Source organism: Diaphorina citri, unplaced genomic scaffold (genome assembly GCF_000475195.1).
Source record: "Diaphorina citri unplaced genomic scaffold, Diaci psyllid genome assembly version 1.1 scaffold78, whole genome shotgun sequence".
Lineage (NCBI taxonomy): Eukaryota > Metazoa > Arthropoda > Insecta > Hemiptera > Psyllidae > Diaphorina > Diaphorina citri.
In genome coordinates, this window is record NW_007377515.1 from 190,756 (window position 1) to 213,924 (window position 23,169).

A 23,169-nucleotide genomic window follows, 5' to 3' on the forward strand; every position below is an offset into this window, starting at 1 on the left:
TTGTGGCCCCCAGACTTACCAAAAGTCTTTTTTTAACAATCAGCTATGAAGCTGGTGATTCAAATAGGTATGTTTGTGATTGTAAACTCTAAAATACCTAGATCAAAAAAAAAAGAACCAACAAAGTTTTTGTTCATCATAAATACCTAGGTACATATTTTTTTACATCTTAGGTAACTCATTTTATTTCAAATTACAAGAATGATTTCAGTTACAGACAGGCAAAAGACCTACGTAAGCGATTTTTTTTTTTTAAATCTTACACAGTATATCTAACGCGGGATACGAACCACAGCCCGTCTGGTTGCAAATAGACATCAATAGATAGGTACCTAAACCAATGAGGTACCTAAGTATCTCCCAGTAGTTAACTACCTACACTGATTTTTCCACTACCTACCTAGCTATCAAAGGTGGAAATTAGCCCTTCAAGTCCTGGCGTTACTCATATGTAACAAATCTTACACAGTATATCTAACGCGGGATACGAACCACAGCCCGTCTGGTTACAAATAGACATCAATAGATAGGTACCTAAACCAATTAGGTACCTAAGTATCTCCCAGTAGTTCAGAACATAACACTAAATGTAACTACCTACACTGATTTTTCCACTACCTACCTAGCTATCAAAGGTGGAAATTAGCCCTTCAAGTCCTGGCGTTACTCATATGTAACACCAAACACCGTGTCACATATCAGTAGATTTCGCCTCCAGATGGCTAGACACTAGGTATACGTGTTGAAACTGATAAAATAGATAGTCAAGAAGATGCTCTTTTGTTCTGATTTAGTTTGGCAAAAATATTTGGAGCAGAAGTATGTTTGTGCTTTCACATTAAAAAAAGAGAAAAAAAAATCGAGGGAAAAATAGTTTTCGGTCTTCCTGGTTAGGTATATTGCCAAAGGCAAACTCTACATTTCAAACCTGAAATCCATTGCCCCTTAGCTAACTTGACTGCACAAGTGCATACACTTGTAAATTACTACAATTATTATTTTATAACAGTTATACTTACTAATTACTATACATATAGATCAATAAATAGTTAATAATAATAAAATAACAGGAACTTGTGGGACATGGGTAGTTTTCAACAGGTACCTACTTACTAATTACTATACATATAGATCAATAAATAGTTAATAATAATAAAATAACAGGAACTTGTGGGACATGGGTAGTTTTCAACATCATGCCAATTTTGGGTTGATTTACTAGGTACTTTATAACTTAGCCAAATGGACCTGTAACAGACAAGACATAGGTAGGTAATTTAAAAATGAATTCAAATAACATTTAAAACCTAACTAGGTACCTTATACAATTACCAGTTTTGTGTAAGGGTTCTTATGGGCTAAACTAGCCCCTCATATTTCGTACTTCGTAAAGTTAGTAGGTACCTATCTACTTAGGTATGTACGTCAAAATTTTAAAATATGAACTTATACAATTACCAATTTTGTGTAAGGGTTCTTATGGGCTAAACTAGCCCCTCATATTTCGTACTTCGTAAAGTTAGTAGGTACCTGAGGTAATTTAAAAATGAATTCAAATAACATTTAAAACCTAACTAGATACCTTATACAATTACCAATTTTGTGTAAGGGTTCTTATGGGATAAACTAGCCCCTCATATTTCGTACTTCGTAAAGTTAGTAGGTACCTATCTACTTAGGTATGTACGTCAAAATTTTGGGAAATATGAAGAGCAAGGTTGTAATTTATGGGAACTTACCAAATCCGGGTCCAGATGGTCCTGGACCAAAAGGTCCGAATGGGCCTGGTCCGAAGGGTCCAAAAGGTCCGGGGGTAGGTAGGTACCCATCTACTTAGGTATGTACGTCAAAATTTTGGGAAATACCTATGAAGAGCAAGGTTGTAATTTATGGGAACTTACCAAATCCGGGTCCAGATGGTCCTGGACCAAAAGGTCCGAAGGGTCCAAAAGGTCCGGGGCCGAAAGGTCCCCAAGCCCAGGGAGGAGGGGGGCCCCAGGGGCCAGGTCCTGGGCCCCAGAAAAATATGAAGAGCAAATATGAAGAGCAAGGTTGTAACTTATGGGAACTTACCAAATCCGGGTCCAGATGGTCCTGGACCAAAAGGTCCGAATGGGCCTGGTCCGAAGGGTCCAAAAGGTCCGGGGCCAAAAGGTCCCCAAGCCCAGGGAGGAGGGGGGCCCCAGGGGCCAGGTCCTGGGCCCCAGAATGTTTCAGCAGGGATGAGATCCTGTTTGGAGGTGTCTGTGGCAGGATCGATAGAGGCGGAAGGTTTGTCTTCTGAGACATCAATGATGGCGTTTGCTTCCCGAGATGTCCTCAGGGGGGAACAGATGACGAAGGTGATGAGGGTAACGAAGAGGAACGACCGAAGTGCCTAAAGAGGGAGAGGATAACGAGAGGTATAGACAAATTAATGTGTGTGTACTGTGTATGTCGGAGTCACAATCGGAGCACTTGGTTTTGATTTAAGTTTACCTCCCGGATTAAGCAGTGTGATTGGTTACCTATTTATTATTATTATTATTTTTTTTTTAATCGGATTATACATCTGAGAGACTTACCGGAGTTTAACCTCAAATTCTGGTCCCAGCCATGAGACTACTATAAAGTATGTGCAGTCCAACATCCTATCCTATCCAACATTATGCGTGGTTGGATAGTGACAGGATATTAGAAGAAAAAATCAAGTGGTTGATTGGTAAAGGGAGTACTTAGTTAGCTTAGTTGGTAGTGCGTCTGCCCTGTAAGCGCTACGCCGCGGGTTCGATTCCCGCCCGGGGCGGATTTCATCCTGATGGGATAATGTTCGTTCTCGGAACGGCTGGCTTTCTCCACCTGGCTTCCTTCTCTCTTCGATTTCGGGACGATAAGACCATAGCAGTTACAGTTCCCTCTGTCAAACCTCTTTAAAATGGTTCGATTCCCGCCCGGGGCGGATTTTATCCTGATGGGATAATGTTCGTTCTCGGAACGGCTGGCTTTCTCCTATCCCTCTCTTCCTTCTCTCTTCGATTTCGGGACGATAAGACCATAGCAGTTACAGTTCCCTCTGTTAAACCTCTTTAAAAAAATTCCTTCTCTCTTGATTTCGGGACGATAAGACCATAGCAGTTACAGTTCCCTCTAAAAAAAAAAAAAATTTTCTTCGATTTCGGGACGATAAGACCATAGCAGTTACAGTTCCCTCTGTCAAACCTCTTTAAAAAAAAGGAATACTTGATTGAAGGTTCGGTAACTTTGTGAAGAATGTGAAGGGCCATTCTAACGATTGGATTGTATGAAAGGAATAAAGGAATACTTGATTGAAGGTTCGGTAACTTTGTGAAGAATGTGAAGGGCCATTCTAACGATTGGATTGTATGAAAGGAATATTTTTGGTGGGTGTGCTGAATTTCCTACCTATAGGTATTTTCTACAGAATTAGTCTGAAAGGGAGGAAACACTTAGAAAACCAAAATACTAAAGGGAAATCAATATTTTTGGTGAATGTGCTAAATTTCCTACATATATTTTCTACAGAATTAGTCTGAGAAGGAGGAAACCAAAATGGTAAAGGAGAGTCAATATTTTTGGTGGATGTGCTAAATTTCCTATCAATATTTTCTACAGAATAAGTCTGAGACGGAGGAAACACTTAGGAAATCAAAATGGCAAAGGAAAGTCAATATTTTTGGTGGATGTGCTAAATTTCCTACATATATTTTCTACAGAATTGTTCTGAGAGGGACCGAGGAAGAGTGGAGAAATAGTAGGTACGACAAGATAATTATCTAGGTAGATAGATAGATAGATAGATATACCTATGAATAATGGGTAGTTAGGTTTAATATGAACTTACCGTTGCAGTCATGTTGAATCTTCTGATATGTAGTCCTTCACAATTAGTTTATTAGCCCATATTTTCTACAGAATTGTTCTGAGAGGGACCGAGGAAAAGTGGAGAAATAGTAGGTACGACAAGATAATTATCTAGGTAGGTAGATAGATAGATGGATATACCTATGAATAATGGGTAGTTAGGTTTAATATGAACTTACCGTTGCAGTCATGTTGAATCTTCTGATATGTACCTAGTCCTTCACAATTAGTTTATTAGAACTTCTATTCTCACAGCACTTTTCGAAGTGTCCTCTTCCACTAAACTGTTGGAACTGATAGTGTATCTCTAGCCGGCGGCCTCAGCGGTACCAAGTTTAACAGTTAAATGTTCAGGCAAGTGTTAAAAACTCGAACGTGCAGTTATTAATATTTAATTGCTGATTTGCTATTAACTGGATTCTAAAGTAATGATTAGGTATACATTACCGCGCGACCACGAGATCCGAACATACTGATTCTAGGAATTAGAACGCAGAGGTGGGTCCTTATGTAGATGGTCACAGTAATATATTCTGCTATTTCTGTTCCTGGGTCCTTGTGTACCTACCTACCGTTATAATAGTTAAAATCCTAGGAAAGCATAATACTGTGTGAATAGTTAGGATATTAGAGTACTGATTCGTTTACCTACCTAATTCTCGAAGACGGTTCAAGTTTTGTCAGACGGTAAGCCCGCATTGTACCTACCTGCCTATACCTAGATATCCTAGATATAGAGTGAGCCCCTATTGACGTATTGATAGCATGAGAGTAGTCAATAGTCATACAAGTTGTATGTTCACTGTAAAGTGTAAACTTACCGTTGCACTCATGTTGATTCTTCTGATATGTAGTCCTTCACAATTAGTTTATTAGAACTTCTATTCTCACAGCACTTTTCGAAGTGTCCTCTTCCACTAAACTGTTGGAACTGATAGTGGACATCTCCAAAATGCCCATATTTATACTTGGATATTAATGATTTCTTTACATACAATTATTACAGGTACCAACATAGTAATTAATGTCTCATTAGAAATTAGAAAGGGCAATTAAAAGTTGATTATCGGGGATTTGCTTTCCATTTCTATTACGTAAAATAACTACATATTTGGATTTACCTAAGGACCTGATCAAGTATAACTATCAGATTTTTTTTTATATCTATATATAGATATGTTTTTTTTATCCTTTAAAATCTCACATAGGTACTCACCCCATTCCCTCAATCATAAATTGTCACATTACTCGTATGCAATAACTGAGTAGGTATTCACAACTTGTCTCGATTTGTTTTATAATCTTAGAAATTACTCTTATTCGTATATAGCTGTATGAGTAAACCATCTGAGTTTGAGATTAAAAGTTTAATCTCTTTATATTACGTCACTTTTTTACTTCTAATATGACCGTAAAAAAAAGAGAGAATCAGAAATAATAAACTCACATAGGTACTCACCCCATTCCCTCAATCATAAATTGTCACATTACTCGTATGCAATAACTGAGTAGGTATTCACAACTTGTCTCGAAATCACTCTTATTCGTATATAGCAGTATGAGTAAACCATCAGAACTTTGAGATTAAAAGTTTAATCTCTTTATATTACGTCACTTTTTACTTCTAATTTGACCGTAAAAAAAGAGAGAATCAGACCTTATTCTCGTCTAAATAATAAACTATCCCACATAGGTACTCACCCCATTCCCTCAATCATAAATTGTCACATTATTCGTATGCAATAACTGAGTAGGTATTCAGGTATTCACAACTTGTCTCTCCTGAAAGATCGTGGAAATAATATATCGATTTACGAGATTTCATATTATCTCATTTTCAGATTTTCAGGTATATCGATTTACGAGATTTCATATTATCTCATTTTCAGATTTTCACTCTTCGCTCAGAAATCGGGACAGGCACAAAAGTTCGTCCAGCCAGCAGTTTTCCACATGTTCCCAACGGATCCCTGAAGCTAAGCAACGACGTGTTTGGTTAGTACCTGGGCGGGTGGCTGTCTGATCACTTAGAGCTTGTAATCTATATAGATCTACCTATTTATTCAGCTTCAAGCTGTTATATACCTACCTATAAAGAAGTTGTTTAGTTTGAATTCCAATGAAATGGCAAGGGGGTAAGTAGGTACCTTGCATAGTTATGCAAATAGGTAAATACCGAATACTATTAGGTACATACTACTGGTCTATTATGAGTGTCTACTTTAATACTCCCACTACTGCCTCTGTATGCAGTACCTATATGCAGATATGTAGGTAAGTATTCCTTAGGTAAGTAAACATCTATTTAAATTAATTTTTTATATAAATACCGATAACATTTACATTTCTGAACAGGTGAAAAGAGCAATAAAATCTCAACAAGACATTCACATCCATGTTCCATCTACCGAAAGTTATAAACGAAGTAGATAGGTAGGTACCTTTTTTTGGCCGCCATTTTGAAAAAAAGGCCGCCATTTTGTTCGTATACATGGTTTTCGGTGTCACCCCTTCCTAAAAGTTTTATATGGTCTAAATGAAGGTCCATGCCAAATTTGGTGCTTTCCTGACGAAATGCAGCTTTTTTGACGTTAGGCCACCGACTATAGAAATTACTCTTATTCGTATATAGCTGTATGAGTAAACCATCTGAACTTTGAGATTGAAAGTTTAATCTCTATATATTACGTCACTTTTTTACTTCTTATAATATGACCGTAAAAAAAAAGAGAGAATCAGACCTTATTCTCGTCTAAATAATAAACCAAGTATCTCACATAGGTACTCACCCCATTCCCTCAATCATAAATTGTCACATTACTCGTATGCAATAAGTGAGTAGGTATTCACAACTTGTCTCTCCTGAAAGATCGTGGAAATAATATATCGATTTACGAGATTTCACATTATCTCATTTTCAGATTTTCACTCTTCGCGCAGAAATCGGGACAGGCACAAAAGTTCGTCCAGCCAGCAGTTTTCCACATGTTCCCAACGGATCCCTGAAGTTAAGCAATGACGTGTTTGGTTGGTACCTGGACGGGTGGCTGTCTGATCGCTTAGAGCTGCTAATCTATCTACCTATTTATTCAGCTTCAAGCTGTTATATACCTATAAAGAAGTTGTTTGGTTTAAATTCCAAATTCCAGTGAAATGGCAAGGGGGTAAGTAGTAAGTAGGTACCTTGCATATAGTTATGCAAATAGGTAAATACAGAATACTATTATAGGTACATACTACTGGTCTATTATGAGTTTCTACCTTAATACTCCCACTACTGCCTCTCTGTATGCAGACTATGCAGTATGCAGATATGTAGGTAAGTATTCCTTAGGTAAGTAAACATCTATTTAAATTAAATTTTTATATAAATACCGATAGCATTTACATTTCTGAACTGGTGAAAAGAGCAATAAAATCTCAACAAGACATTCACATCCATGTTCCATCTACCGAAAGTTATAAACGAAGTAGATAGGTAGGTACCTTATAAGTAATTAGGTACATAGGTACCTACTTCATTTGGAGAGCTTTGAAGATGTCTGTCAGCAAGCTCATTAAAACATGGATCTTTATTGAGATATCCGATTTTCAAAGAGAAATGTACATACAGTACCTAGACTCCAAGACCAAAGCTTCAATTCTCTCATAAAATCCTCGAGATATGGCCTCTACGAAATAATTTTATTCACTTTGGTCTGTTAACTCTAACATCTAGAGGCAATCTAAATTATAAGTAATTAGGTACATAGGTACCTACTTTAGGGTTGGGACATCGACATCGATGTTTTGAAAACATCGATACATCGGAACAAAAACATCGATGTCAACATCGATGTTTTTGATTACGATACATCGGATACTCGATATATCGAACTTTGAAAACATCGATGTATCGAACATCGATGTTTTCGTCTCGATGTCCCAACCCTAACCTACTTCATTTGGAGAGCTTTGAGGATGTCTGTCAGCAAGCTCATTAAAACATGGATCTTTATTGAGATATCCGATTTTCAAAGAGAAATGTACATAGGTACTGGTACAGTACCTATAGACTCCTAGACCAAAGCTTCAAATCTCTCATAAAATCCTCGAGATATGGCCTCTACGAAATAATTTTATTCACTTTGGTCTGTTAACTCTAACATCTAGAGGCAATCTAAAGGATTATACTTTATCTTCTGGAAATTTGCTCTAGGCGATTTGACTATCATGAATATCTTTGATATTGGTGAGGATATTTGTTTGGCCGGTGTCAAGAAGGTTACTTTCACCATGATTAACTGTTTTTCATTAATTCCTTGTACCTATTTTTCTAGATTTGAAGTACCTAATCTATAATTTAATGGCCTTACCTGTTCATTTTCATTAAGGTCTTGTAAATAATAATTATTACCTATTCGATCCATTGTACCTAAGTTGAGTTTTTCAAGTGTGATAATACTGTGGCCCGTGGATTAACAGTGCTATATCTATCTTTGGAACACAAAATCGAGTGCGAAACTGTGAGGTGCCTTTGATGTTTTGACCACCGTCTTTGAGAAACAAAAGAAGCGGTCAACTGAGGTAAGGATTTTATTAGGTATCCACCCAGGTACACCTGCTATTTCCTTTTATCCATGGATTTTAAATTAGGTACACATATTGAACAGAGATTTTTATTGAACCACCCAGGTACACCTGCTATTTCCTTTTATCCATCGATTTTAAATTAGGTACACATATTGAACAGAGATTTTTATTGAATAGAGATTACACAAACCTATTGAATATATTCAATATGTAGGTACCTGGTCTGCTACGTAGGTATGGAGTTAGAGTTATAGACACATGTTCTACCTTGGGTTGCCGCAGCACGGACCACCTAATATCCTACAGCGGTAGCCTATACCTCAAATTTGACTTCACCTGGTCTGCTACGTAGGTATGGAGTTAGAGATATAGACACATGTTCTACCTTGGGTTGCCGCAGCACGGACCACCTAATATCCTACAGCGGTAGCCTATACCTCAAATTTGACTTTCGACCTCTTCTACTTTCTACTACCTACCTACCTACATCTAAGTAATTCGCTAATATCGGGAACATATTGACCAGCTTTAGATAAGATGTCTTTTAGAGATTTAGTTAATCTGCTACGTAGGTATGGAGTTATAGACACATGTTCTACCTTGGGTTGCCGCAGCACGGACCACCTAATATCCTACAGCGGTAGCCTATACCTCAAATTTGACTTTCGACCTCTTCTACTTTCTACTACCTACCTACATCCAAGTAATTCGCTAATATCGAGAACATATTGATCGGCTTTAGATGAGGTGTCTTTTAGAGATTTAGTTGTTGAGCTGTGTCCACACGTAGTAAACGCCGTCGATCGATGTCGACTGAAACACTGCCTTGGCAACATAGATTCACCTCGTCGATTGACCATCAATCGATTGGATCAATGGCGTCGACTATGTATGTATGTGTGGACACAGCTTTAGACTGTGAAACTGAGGAGAAACGTTTTAGTTCTAACCCTAGGACCAATTGAACCTTTCCCCATGGAGACAAACATGCCATCCAAAAGTTCAGGTCAAATTCTCCATCTGTTCTACACAAGTTCATCTACATCTAAGTAATTCGCTAATATCGGGAACATATTGACCAGCTTTAGATAAGATGTCTTTTAGAGATTTAGTTATTTAGACTGTGAAACTGGGGAGAAGCGTTCTAACCCTACAGCCAATTGAACCTTTCCCCATGGAGACAAACATGCCATCCAAAAGTTCAGGTCAAATTCTCCATCTGTTCTGCACAAGTTCATAGTACCAAGTTATCTCTAGCCGGCGGCCTCAGCGGTACCAAGTTTAACAGTTAAATGTTCAAGCAAGTGTTAAAAACCCCATATTTTCTACAGAATTGTTCTGAGAGGGAACGAGGAAGAGTGGAGAAATAGTAGGTACGACAAGATAATTATCTAGGTAGGTAGGTAGATGGATAGATAGATAGATAGATAGATAGATAGATAGATAGATAGATAGATTATCTCTAGCCGGCGGCCTCAGCGGTACCAAGTTTAACAGTTAAATGTTCAAGCAAGTGTTAAAAACTCGAACGTGCAGTTATTAATATTTAATTGCTGATTTGCTATTAACTGGATTGATTCTAAAGCAGACAGAATCGATCGACAGAACAAGATAGGCAAATTAAGATTCATTGAGGAGGAAAAAAAGTCTTATCTACCTAGCCCAAAGCCTTATAGTGCTTATAGTGTTATCCGTAGATGGGTATTTTCCTCACTCTCAAAAAATATTCTATCCATATTTTCTACAGAATTAGTCTGAGAGGGAGGAAACACTTAGGAAACCAAAATAGTAAAGGAAAGTCAATATTTTTGGTGGATGTGCTAAATTTCCTACTCATATTTTCTACAGAATTGTTCTGAGAGGGAACGAGGAAGAGTGGAGAAATAGTAGGTACGACAAGATAATTATCTAGGTAGGTAGGTACAGTGAACGCCGTCGAACGATGTCGACTGAAACACTGCCTTGGCAACATAGATTCAACTCGTCGATTGACCATCAATCGATTGGATCAACGGCGTCGACTATGTATGTGTGTGTGGACACAGCTTTAGACTGTGAAACTGGGGAGAAACGTTTTAGTTCTAACCTTCTAACACTAGGACCAATTGAACCTTTCCCCATGGAGACAAACATGCCATCCAAAAGTTCAGGTCAAATTCTCCATCTGTTCTACACAAGTTCATTATTCTAAACACCCTGTATAAAAATTTACATACAGAAAGTCTTTGATGCGTTCGATACCTACCCAATACCTGCATTTTTCATCAATTAAAGTAATGATTAGGTATACATTACCGCGCGACCACGAGATCCGAACATCCGAACCTTATGTAGATGGTCACAGTAATATATTCTGCTATTTCTGTTCCTGGGTCCTTATGTACCTACCTACCGTTATAATAGTTAAAATCCTAGGAAAGCATACTGTGTGAATAGGTAGGATATAGAGTACTGATTCATTTACCTACCTAATTTTCGAAAACGGTTCAAGTTTTGTCAGACGGTAAGCCCGCATTGTACCTACCTACCTATACCTAGATACCCTAGATATAGAGTGAGCCCCTATTGACGTATTGATAGCATGAGAGTAGTCAATAGTCATACAAGTTGTATGTTCACTGTAAAGTGTAGAGACAGCTATGAGTGTAGGCTCTGTGAATAGCTATATTACTGTAGACAGCTCTGTGTATGGATGAGTTTAGATTTAGAGGAATCCAATTATTTCAATTAACAGAAAGAGTGCGAGGGGGGCAAAAGCATCGTTCCCAACTTTAAAGTAACGATAACGAAGCACACATACTTTTGTCATTTGTCTATGTAGAGGTATTGAGTTGGTAATGTACCTTATGAAAAACGAAATTGCCTAGATATTCCTGTGTAACTGTGTAGTGTATTCCTGTGTATGTACCTGCCTACGAAAGTCTACCATTGCTTTTATTATTACTAGGAATTACAGAGGAATGCAATTCTGTGAAAATATTCTAAACACCCTGTATAAAAATTTACATACAGAAAGTCTTTGATGCGTTCGATACCTACCCAATACCTGCATTTTTCATCAATGCAATGATCAATGCACTATGTTTCCATATAATGCACACTTCTTCAAATGATGAACCGGTATATCTATGCAAGTATGCACTACATGGCCGCGGAGTTGTAATAATTCTCGAATTAACGACCATGTTTAATTCGGTGCTCCTGTCTTATTACCTAAAGATAAGATTTAATAACATTATTTACTGCACCTAACTGTAGACAGGCATATAGTTTACAGCATACATACGTAGATACATATGTGTATATTATAGACGTATATTACATATGTTATAGACTCTATTATAGACCTATATACTGTGTATAACAGGTGGATATGCTATTAAGACAGTCATACATGCACTTATTGTCTTTATTAAAAGAAGAAAAAAAGTCCGCCTTGAATGTCTTCATGATTATCAACATTGGGGGCTACATTTACATATATGTAGCTGAAGCGAAAAAAATATACCATTATCTATACAAATCATCCTAACGCACAAAACCCAAAACAGCGTCGGGATTTGAAACTGGACCTCCAACTTGACCTTGCTTGTCACGGTGACCCAATGAATCAGGCCAAGAAAATTTCAACTTCTAAATCGTCTCTAACGGACACGTAATAGAATCCTATTTGGAAATCAATGAATTTCCTCATCCGAATGCAATGATTTCACAGGTTAACAACGGTGCCCGGACAAGGTACTCCAATCCCCTTCAATCAACAAGTATAAAAATGTTTGAGGAAACTATGGAAACAAAAAAACGCAGCTGTCAGTATTTATTTTAGCTCGAACCTGGAACCTGTTGCACTGTAAACAATCACCATTTACGATGACTTCTAACGGAACCACTCAACTGGAAATGTACATCAGCAGGAAAAAATTAGAGCAACCATTATCAAAGAACAATAATTAAATACGTTTATATGGCTTATTTATTCTTTCGTGTTGATACAAACCTTTTTTGTAAACGTTGAACAAGCAGGGATGTCACCAGGAAGATTATGTCTAGGTCTATATGTCTAGGTCTAGAAGTCTAGATACTTTGAGATTATCCGGGAAAAGATTTTCCTCCGTCATTATTTAAATTGTTCTCGCCCACAGTATAATTGTTCATCATGGGCAGTATAATTTTTAAGAGGTTTGACAGAGGGAACTGTAACTGGTAACTGCTATGGTCTTATCGTCCCGAAATCGAAGAGAGAAGGAAGACAGGATAGCGCAAAGCCAGCCGTTCCGAGAACGAACATTATCCCATCAGGATAAAATCCGCCCCGGGCGGAATTTTTTGAAATCAACCCCAATCAGATTGCTTGATCCGAAGTTAATCCAAATACGCTCACTTGTGGCCTCGGCAGCGAAAAGCCATCTAAACTCGCACAGTGTGAGGCTAAAATCCGCAATAGAAAAAGACAATTGGCGTTAATTGATAGGGCTTCCCTGCTGAAAACCAAGGTCTTAGCTGAATGCTTTCTCACATCGTCACGTGCTTTCGAAAGTTTTAAAAGTGCCAACTCGGGAAACGGAATTCATTTGCTATGTCGAGTTAGTTCTCACTTGCAAAAAATTCACGTGGTTGTTTGAGATTTTCGAGCGATTTTAAGGAGTTGAAATCGAGCGATTTTAAGGAGTTGAAATTATTATTGTTGTGACCTTAAATTACCTACCTACCTGTACGAATAATCTAAAGGTGTGTCGACATCGATCGACGGCCGGTCGACTATGTGTGGACACGGGACACACCAGAGATAAAGGGGAAGAGAGTGAGTGAGAGAAAGAGAAGGAGGGAGAGAGAGTTCTAGTGACTAGTGGGATGAGAATAGGGTTTAAGGTGACCACAAGATGTGAAATGCAAAATGTCGACTGATGCCGGCGCAATGATCTTACGTTTAAATTAAAAACCAGGAGAGAAGAACCCAGCTATTAATGAAATCAATTCTTTAATTATTTTCAAAATCATCTAACCACATATTTACCACACGATTGTGACTGGGTAGTGGGTAGTTAGGTATCAAGCTAGGTATAAGTATCATGAGCTATGATATTATTACTGTCACAAAAATCACCTACGATAGAAATGAGTTTTGAGCATTTGAGCTAACAGTTGTACAACATTCAATTCAACCGTGCTCGGCGGATCACAAAAGTTAGGACGTGTGTGGTTGGTATCTGGACTGCTGAGTGCTGATGCATTGGCTGATTGGCTCCTTTGGGTTGGATATAGCTGGATAGATCGAAGGGGGTGGATATACACCCGACATAGGTAACAACATGAGGAGCATAAGGACACCAATAAATTGCGGGGCCGCTGCGCTGACTCGTTCGAATGTATTAAAACATCTACTCGTACCTAAATAATACGTAAAACAAATTATGCGTTTAATTTAAGAGTTCCTTCACCCAAGTAGTAAGCACCTAGTCAGCGGATATGTTGATTTAAGTCTTTTCTCCTTTTAACGTCCTTCGTAGTAAGGGATCCAATTCGCATAATGGCAGTCAATATTGTAGATTATGGGCATTAAATTCCTAGCACGTCTAGATTGTTTTCGTTCTCAACAGCCTCTTCCGGACTCGCTCTCTGAGCTAAGGTCCTTGGTGTGATTGTTCAAAAAAGGGATATTGAAAGTAGATATGTAGGTACTCAGCAACTTGAAATTGTGATCATTTTAGTCCCCAAGTACCTCGTTTTTCTGAGTGAGATTTGGGATTTACTGAAAGTGCCTAAATGTGCAAAGTTACGTAAAATGTACCTACCTCTAAACTTTGGTTCTAGATTCTAGAAGCTTTCTAGCTTTCTTGTCTGGGGACTAATAATTACTTTTTTCCTGCGCTTTGAAAAGTTTGCCGCCCCCTGAGTTAGAGCATTTCATAAAATAGAAACAAATTGAACTGCCAGTTATCTACGTTCTGCGCTAAAGAAAGTCCTCTTTTAAACCTCTCTGGTTCTCTCGATATCTTCTGACCCATAACCTAGAGGTCACTGGGATTGATCAGGGCAGTGTTGGCAAAGTATTGCACTAGGAGAAAAGATTGAAAACGCCGCACAACTGAAACGCCCCCTGAGTTAGAGCATTTCATAAAATAGAAACAAATTGAACTGCCAGTTACGTTCTGCGCTAAAGAAAGTCCTCTTGTAAACCTCTCTGGTTCTCTCGATATCTTCTGACCCCTAACCTAGAGGTCACTGTGGGATTGATCAGGGCAGTGTTGGCAAAGTATTTCACTAGGAGAAAAGATTGAAAACGCCGCACAACTGAAATATAATAATCACCTCATGAGCGATGAAGAGCCATGATGAAACAAATTATTAACCACTGAAATATAATGCATGAGCGATGAAGAACCATGATGAAACAAATTATTTCATCGAACAAAATCGTGATAGTAATCAAAATATTGAAAGCAAACAATATTGATTAGTGTAAGTTTGTTGATTCTGGCGAAAATGATTACCTATTCGTCATTAACATTAACCCTTCGTACCATTGTTGTGAATGCAAGTCTAGTGATGAGTTTGCCATCCTCCATTCGGCGATATATTACCGGCATCCTCACATTGACCTCACCTCACCTATCCTACGCGGGATAGAAAAACCCAGCAGCACACGATTGTCCAGATTACTAATCATTCTAATCAATTAATCATGTTACCCATCCCCCATCCGATTACGAATCATGTGCGACGTAGCTAAACTTATGTGATTCATTGACCATTGGAAACTAGTGCATTCATTGGTAACGCGCTGGCCATCAGGTTACAAAAGAAATGATATAGGATCTGGACGTCCAAAGACAACTATTAGGTATGCCTTTTTTTTTGTCTTTTTTTTTTTTTTTTTTTTTCACAACTGAAATATAATAATCACCTCATGAGCGATGAAGAGCCATGATGAAACAAATTATTTCATCGAACAAAATCGTGATAGTAATCAAAATATTGAAAGCAAACAATATTGATTAGTGTAAGTTGTTGATTCTGGCGAAAATGATTATTCGTCATTAACATTAACCCTTCGTAGTCTCATTGTTGTGAATGCAAGTGCAGGTTAGTGACGGGGGTCCCACCCACCTTTCGGCGACATATTACCCGCATCCTCACTTTAACCGCACCCAGCCTGAGTGGGGCCGAAGAAAAAAAAAAAAAAAAAAAAAAACAAGTTCGGAGGAAAATCTTTTCCCGGATAATCTCAAAGTATCTAGACTTCTAGACCTAGACATAATCTTCCTGGTGACATCCCTGCTTGTTCAACGTTTACAAAAAAGGTTTGTATCAACACGAAAGAATAAATAAGCCATATAAACATATTTAATTATTGTTCTTTGATAATGGTTGCTCTAATTTTTTCCTGCTGATGTACATTTCCAGTTGAGTGGTTCCGTTAGAAGTCATCGTAAATGGTGATTGTTTACAGTGCAACAGGTTCCAGGTTCGAGCTAAAATAAATACTGACAGCTGCGTTTTTTTTGTTTGTTTCCATAGTTTCCTCAAACATTTGTACTTGTTGATTGAAGGGGATTGGAGTACCTTGTCCGGGCACCGTTGTTAACCTGTGAAATCATTATTGCATTCGGATGAGGAAATTCATTGATTTCCAAATAGGATTCTATTACGTGTCCGTTAGAGACGATTTAGAAGTTGAAATTTTCTTGGCCTGATTCATTGGGTCACCGTGACCAGTGCCCTAAATCACCAAAGTATGGAAAAGTATTTACAATTCCATATTTTGATATGATTCGTCCAAATTCAAAATTCTGCTTTTCCATTGGCTATTACACTTGTAAGATACTTTTCCATACAGAAGGTGCAATTTTTGCAAAAAAGGAACCTGTTTTGCAATTTGATATTGCATAAAAAATTGCGGCGTTTTTAATTCCATGAAGAGAGAGAAAGACAGGAAAAAGTAACAAAATAAATTATCATTTCATTAATTTGAGTTCTAGTCATAAGCTCGTAATCTACTTATCTATTATGTATCTATTTATTTGGAAGATATGTTATATCGTCACTTATCGGCAGTGTTCCTTCTGTGATTCTACATTTCCTCCTAGAGGGCTATTTAAGGATCCCGTATGTTGTATTGTACTAAAAATATAAATTATTAAGGAATAGGGGCACCCAGGTGAAACCAATATACATATACTTTACTGATAGAACTACATGGGTACTAGAAAGTACCTACTCATTACTCAAAGGAGCAGGTTCATAAATTAGAAATTAGATGATAGAAAATGATTCATACATTAACCTAACCTCTTGATGATTAACATAAGTGGAATCTCCAATAAAATTAGTCATTACTTTATCAACACACCGAACTTTGACCTTTGGTTCCTCCAAGTAGCAAACTGATAATTGTTTTATCAATATTATTACATGGGTACTATAAAGTACCTACTCATTACTCAAAGGAGCAGGTTCATAAATTAGAATTTAGATGATAGAAAATGATTAAAATTAGTCATTACTTTATCAACACACCGAACTTTGACCTTTGGTTCCTCCAAGTAGCAAACTGATAATTGTTTTATCAATATTATTTATAATGTTATCAGTCATATCAATATTTATTACTGTTAGTTACTATCAGACAGACCATCTTTCATTTATGAGCATGGAACAAACTTAGCAGACCTACCTATTCATCAATGTTTAAAATGTTCCAATATTTCATCTGTACGAAAGAAGATATGCAACGATTCCTCTCTCTAGTAAGAGTACTCAGAGACTTGTTACAAGTGCTGATTTCCCATTTCTCTTCCTTTCAACAACATTCATCTGTCTCGAGAACATTCATCTTGACATTCACGCCTTTCATTCACGAACTCGTCATGGTGCGTAAGATGTCCTATTGATGGGATAACTTATCGACACTCGACAGTCTGCATTGTTTAACAAGCAGTATCCATATTTCATATTCCACAGATGTGTAAAAATATTTCTGCATACTAATGTACCTACTAGAAACATTGTACTTATTTGAATAGTAACCATACATAATCGGAAACAGTTGTGTAGTATTTGGTATGGTTCGTATTGAATGAGGTATGAGGCTTCTACTTGGAGCTACAAGACATTCAGTTGAACGTAGGTGCCAAACAAGGTCTCGATGATTTATACTGGGTCTCCGAAAAGATTTGCCGGGTGTACAGGTACAGTAAAGTATCACCAAATCTTAACATAAGTCACTGGTACGGTCATAGTTTGATGGTTTCTTTAGATGACTGTTGTTGGTTCTTGATTTAGATGTACATTCTACTTTGCAAGGTTTCTTCTTTACTTCAGCACTCCTGTCAGCTTCTGTTTTTGGTTTAAAAGATTTTTCCCCTACACTGAGGACCTTTCTATTTGCTCTATTCCTTGGTTCAGCATCAATATCAATCATCAACGTGTCCTTGAGATTTCCTTTCCATTGTGTTTCTACTTTGGATTTCTTATCAGGTTTGGTCGCTTGCTTAGGAGCGATATCACCTGTAGTTGATGTTTTTGCCGGGACAGCTTTGGTGACCCTATCCCCAATCACTACGGTTTCTTTCTGAAGAGGATAATCTTTTGGTCGCTTGCTTAGGAGGGACATCACCTGTAGTTGATGTTTTTGCCGGGACAGCTTTGGTGACCCTATCCCCAATCACTACGGTTTCTTTCTGAAGAGGATAATCCCCGATTGTAAATATCGGCAGAGGTTTCACAGGATCTTGAATGAGTTTCTTGAGAATGTTGGAAGCCGAAGAGGTTTGGTCGCTTGCTTAGGAGGGATATCACCTGTAGTTGATGTTTTTGCCGGGACAGCTTTGGTGACCCTATCCCCAATCACTACGGTTTCTTTCTGAAGAGGATAATCCCAGTGTAGAAGATTACAGTAATACAGAAAATACATTGGCATAACTTTTTGATATACCTCATGATACAATTATCTATCTCAGATTGATACATTTGGCCCATGGAAGAGGGCAACACAACACAGAAACACAATATTAAAATTAAACACGACTGAAAATGAACATTGATTGGGATTAAATCTATTGGAAATTTGAACAAATAAATAATGGATCTAATTTATATTAAAATTAAACACGACTGAAAATGAACATTGATTGGGATTAAATCTATTGGAAATTTGAACAAATAAATAATGGATCTAATTTATCAGTCTGGTTTTAGAGTTCGGTTTAGGAGTACGTATACGTTTCTGTTCGGATTCTACAAAATTTCTCCTCGTATTTTTTGTAAACAATTTTTTTTAGTTATTTTTAGCGCTGTCTAATTTAATTAAGAAGTGAGTTTAGACTTTAGAGAGCTTCGCGTTTTTTATATTTTTCTGCCAGTGTGAATTAATTCTCAAAAGTTTTGCTCTCTAAGTACCTAAGTACTTCCTTAGGTGTTTTTTTATTTTTATTTATTAGCTTTTTGTCTAGATTTTGTTTCTCATTTTCAATTGATATTGGAGATAGGTGCATCTGCATACCTAAATCTACGAAATTTACATGATCTTTTCATCATTATGATTAACTGTTTTTCATTAATTCCTTGTACCTATTTTTCTAGATTTGAAGTACCTAATCTATAATTTAGTGGCCTTACCTGTTCATTTTCATTAAGTTCTTGTACCTATATAATTACCTATTCGATCCATTGTACCTAAGTTGAGTTTTTCAAGTGTGATAATACTGTGGCCTATGGAGTAACAGTGCTATTATGCTATATCTATCTTTGGAACACAAAATCGAGTGCGAAACTGTGAGGTGCCTTTGATGTTTTGACCACCGTCTTTGAGAAACAAAAGATTGATTGATTGGGAACTAGTCCATTTATTGTCAACGCGCTGCCCATCAGGGTACAAAAGATATAATATAGGTAGGATCTGGACGTCCAAAGACAAGTTAGTATGTATGTCTTTTTTATCATATTTTACCATTTCTCTGTATTAAAAATATGTAATAAGTTTTCAGCCGCCGCGCCGCTAGCCGGTCGGTTTTCCTGTGTGGTTCTCTTAAGTCTCTTAACCAACTTATAAACTGTGACGGTCTTCATAGTCTGTGTGTACCTACTTATAAATACATTATCATAGTTATAAATTAATAATAATAGCAATCTTTTGTGAACATGTCTGTCTGTAATTAATTTTGTAATTTTCTACAAGGGTTAAATGACTTATGCAGAAATTGTATTGTGAAATAACTACTCAAGTAATATTAAATACGGACTTGAACAACTGTGAGAAAATTCTGTAGGTATTTATAGGTAGGTATCTACCTACTCGTATATTTAAGTACCTACCTACATAATCTGTATTATGTAGAGGTAGATACTTTAAGCATCAAATTGTGTATTTTTAATTAATTTGTTTTGTGGATGCTTTGGTCTTCTCAGCACTTCTTTGCCACAGTTCCACTCATTTTGGCTCATTTCTCTATCGTTTGGTTGACAATTTCCTCATCTGGACAAATAGAGGATCGGATGGGTACGGGTTAACCCATGGCAATCATTTTCCGTTTGCCCATTATCTGAAATATAGAAACATTGTACTTATTTGAATAGTAACCATACATAATCGGAAACAGTTGTGTAGTATTTGGTATGGATCGTATTGAATGAGGTATGAGGCTTCTACTTGGAGCTACAAGACATTCAGTTGAACGTAGGTGCCAAACAAGGTCTCGATGATTCATACTGGGTCTCCGAATAGATTTGCCGGGTGTACAGGTACAGTAAAGTATCACCAAATCTTAACATAAGTCACTGGTACGGTCATAGTGGAAAAGATTTGCCGGGTGTACAGGTACAGTAAAGTATCACCAAATCTTAACATAAGTCACTGGCACGGTCATAGTCATCTCACAAACTTGTTCTTTCTAAGAACACCTTGTTGCGTAGCCATCACCCAGTATCTAACTACGCCTTGGGGAATGTCTAGAGTGGGCGAAATCTTCTACCTACTCGTATATTTAAGTACTTACCTACATAATCTGTATTATGTAGAGGTAGATACTTTAAGCATCAAATTGTGTATGATTGTAGAGTAAATTCTTGACATGATTTATCAGATTAAGTCATGATCAGCTCTGTTATCATAAAACCAAATCGTTTTGTTACAAAACATTGGATTACAATATTTGATTATGGGAATATTGTGGTAATGAGGTAAAGAGGATAGGTACACGTGATTACACAAAGTACCTACCATGTAAAGCCACCATAGGCATTGTCCATCCAAGGAGTGCTAGTCAAAATAGGACCTAACAAGCTTCAACTGCAAAACAAACTTCTCAGTTTCCGATTTGCATAGACTTGAAAGCCTCTATGTATATTGTAGAAGAGACGTGCAGAATAGTGGTTGTCCGGAATTTTTGAGATTGAACCCACATCCTAATGATTACCAGGCGAGCTTCTGGTATTACGAGCTGCCAAATGGAATCATCTCCCAGAACCTACACGTTTATGTAAATCTGTCATTGTGTCCTTGAAGAAACTAAAAATATGACCAATCAATACATTATGTAGGTACTATTTACTTGTATCTGCAGCTTAACTCCATACAAGCCCACTCTGAGGCTTAGGGGCAATTGCTCCAAGGGATGGGTTAAGCTTATACGAATCTACAAATTTACTTGTATTGGTCAACAAGACTCTTAAGTCCTCATTCAGACTTAAGCTCCACCTGAGGACCGATGTTGGGGCAATCACCCCAAGGGATGGATTAAGCTTATACGAATCTACAAATTTACTTGTATTGGTCAACAAGACTCTTAAGTCCTCATTCAGACTTAAGCTCCACCTGAGGACTGGAGGGACTCTAGTTCTAGACAGTCTAGTCACTACTGTTTTTACTGCTAACAATCGTCATAGAAAACATTCTTGTTCAGGACCTGTGTTGGTTTGTTCCGATCCGCCGGACTAGATCTCTTTTCCTTCACATCCGCCGGACGTGTTACTCTCGTCTTATCTTTCTCCTTAAGGAACACCTCATTTAGTTCTCGCTTATACAATTCATTGAGGCGCCGATACCGGAATCTCTCATGCTGGTTGAGAAATATCTCGTCCACATCTTTTGGGATGCTCTTGTAGATTTGAAAGTTGGCGATGGACGTGCGAGGCGATTCTTGCTTCCGTTCTGCGGAATGAAGCTTTGCAAGATTCTCAGCAAAGGCTTGGGTGTTGGTAATATCACCCTCTGGGATATTGTCAATTTTACCAGTGGCAGAGGTTTTGTTTGATCTTCCTCCAAGCTTTTTCTTATCCGTTCCCTCATTCTCATTTTTACCGTCTCCTCCTGATTTTGTTTCGTCTGTCTGACTTCTACATCCCACATGGAGCTGTCTGGCGCTACTGAAGGACCCTGGTTTTCCAATCGGAGGGGTTCTCAGAGAAGATGCCATGGTTTGCCATAAGGGAGACACCGGGCTAAATAGTCTAATTAGGGAGTTCATTGTTCAAGGGAATTTTAGTCTGAAAGGATCCTGGTTTTATTTTCTTACTTACTTTACTACCTACTGTACTCTCACATATCTACATAAAAATTTGGACGTGTGAATTGCGTGTTCAGAATTTGAGTATACGGTAAGTAATGTGAACTTGGTCGTGTGGATGGTAGTAGAGCTTATGATAATATTAAACTGGCATGAAAAACCTAGTAAAAAAAACAATCACCTCTTACTTACTACGTAGGTACCTACATACCTATACTCCTGGACAAAATTAGCGCACACCTTAAACTTTTCAGGTTTACTTGACCCCTGGTGACCGAGGGTTAATATTGGTATGTTTAAAAAGGATCTTGGTTTTATTTTCTTACTTTACTACCTACTGTACTCTCACATACCTACATAAAAATTTGGTCGTGTGAATTGCGTGTTCAGAATTTGAGTATACGGTAAGTAATGTGAACTTGGTCGTGTGGATGGTAGTAGAGCTTATGATAATATTAAACTGGCATGAAAAACCTAGTAAAAAAACAATCATCTCTTCCTTACTACGTAGGTACCTAAGTACATACCTACCTATAATATTACTTACTTAGTTGGGACAATGTTTTAAGGTTGTCCGTTAGCCTCTTACTAATTTTTGTCATTGGATCATAAGTACCTACCTATCGACGCCGGGCTAAATAGTCTTATTAGGGAGTTCATCGTTCAAGGGAATTTTAGTCTGAAAGGATCTTGGTTTTATTTTCTTACTTACTTTACTACCTACTGTACTCTCACATACCTACATAAAAATTTGGTCGTGTGAATTGCGTGTTCAGAATTTGAGTATACGGTAAGTAATGTGAACTTGGTCGTGTGGATGGTAGTAGACCTTATGATAATATTAAACTGGCATGAAAAACCTAGTAAAAAAACAATCACCTCTTCCTTACTACGTAGGTACCTAAGTACATACCTATATTACTTACTTAGTTGGGACAATGTTTTAAGGTTGTCCGTTAGCCTCTTACTAATTTTTGTCATTGGATCATAAGTACCTACCTATTTAATCTACATAAACACAAAATACTATAAACACTACATAACTACCTACTTATGTATGTACTTTACATTTCCAAGGATTCCGATTCTGTAACATTGTTCTTTGTACATTTTTAATTAAAAAGACAAAGCTCCAGGCCACTCAGCCAGGTGGGGTTCTAGAGAGACTAGAGTAGTTTTTGTTTCATCTGATGTGTTCATATCACCTCAACATGGTACATGAGTAAAAGTTATG

The 23,169-nt window shown here is 37.5% G+C and overlaps 3 protein-coding genes and 1 long non-coding RNA gene across 4 annotated transcripts; 1 reads left to right on the forward strand and 3 right to left on the reverse strand.

Moving 5' to 3' along the window:
- Nucleotides 1–1,234: 1,234 nt before the first annotated feature.
- LOC103522107 (basic proline-rich protein-like) lies at nt 1,235–3,887 on the reverse strand. Its single transcript, XM_008487217.2, has 4 exons — nt 3,842–3,887; nt 2,074–2,377; nt 1,902–2,009; nt 1,235–1,248 (listed from the first exon to the last, which is right to left on the reverse strand). Exons 1-4 carry the CDS (start codon nt 3,851–3,853, stop codon nt 1,235–1,237), a joined length of 438 nt encoding a protein of 145 aa, XP_008485439.1. The 5' UTR covers nt 3,854–3,887.
- Nucleotides 3,888–17,644: 13,757 nt separating this feature from the next.
- On the reverse strand, nt 17,645–18,372 carry LOC113472658. The gene is made up of 3 exons (XM_026832459.1): nt 18,368–18,372; nt 18,050–18,210; nt 17,645–17,940 (listed from the first exon to the last, which is right to left on the reverse strand). Exons 1-3 carry the CDS (start codon nt 18,370–18,372, stop codon nt 17,645–17,647), a joined length of 462 nt encoding a protein of 153 aa, XP_026688260.1.
- Nucleotides 18,373–18,617: 245 nt separating this feature from the next.
- Nucleotides 18,618–19,251, forward strand: LOC113472713. The gene is made up of 2 exons (XR_003394916.1): nt 18,618–18,745; nt 19,015–19,251. It is a non-coding gene; the product is annotated as an uncharacterized LOC113472713 (long non-coding RNA).
- Nucleotides 19,252–21,299: 2,048 nt separating this feature from the next.
- Nucleotides 21,300–22,759, reverse strand: LOC113472661. Its single transcript, XM_026832464.1, has 2 exons — nt 22,574–22,759; nt 21,300–21,874 (listed from the first exon to the last, which is right to left on the reverse strand). Exons 1-2 carry the CDS (start codon nt 22,593–22,595, stop codon nt 21,300–21,302), a joined length of 597 nt encoding a protein of 198 aa, XP_026688265.1. The 5' UTR covers nt 22,596–22,759.
- Nucleotides 22,760–23,169: the final 410 nt, after the last annotated feature.

Excerpts from the sequence above, each read along its gene's own strand:
- LOC103522107 (XM_008487217.2), bottom strand. Across the intron at positions 2,010-2,073 it reads ACCATCTGGACCCGGATTTG|GACCTGGCCCCTGGGGCCCC; the intron begins GTAAGTTCCCAT and ends TCTGGGGCCCAG.
- LOC113472658 (XM_026832459.1), bottom strand. Across the intron at positions 17,941-18,049 it reads GGCAAAAACATCAACTACAG|GTGATATCGCTCCTAAGCAA; the intron begins GTGATGTCCCTC and ends CATCAACTACAG.
- LOC113472661 (XM_026832464.1), bottom strand. The coding sequence starts at position 22,595 with ATGAACTCCCTAATAAGACTAT. Across the intron at positions 21,875-22,573 it reads GAACTCCCTAATAAGACTAT|TTAGCCCGGTGTCTCCCTTA; the intron begins TTAGCCCGGCGT and ends TAATTAGACTAT.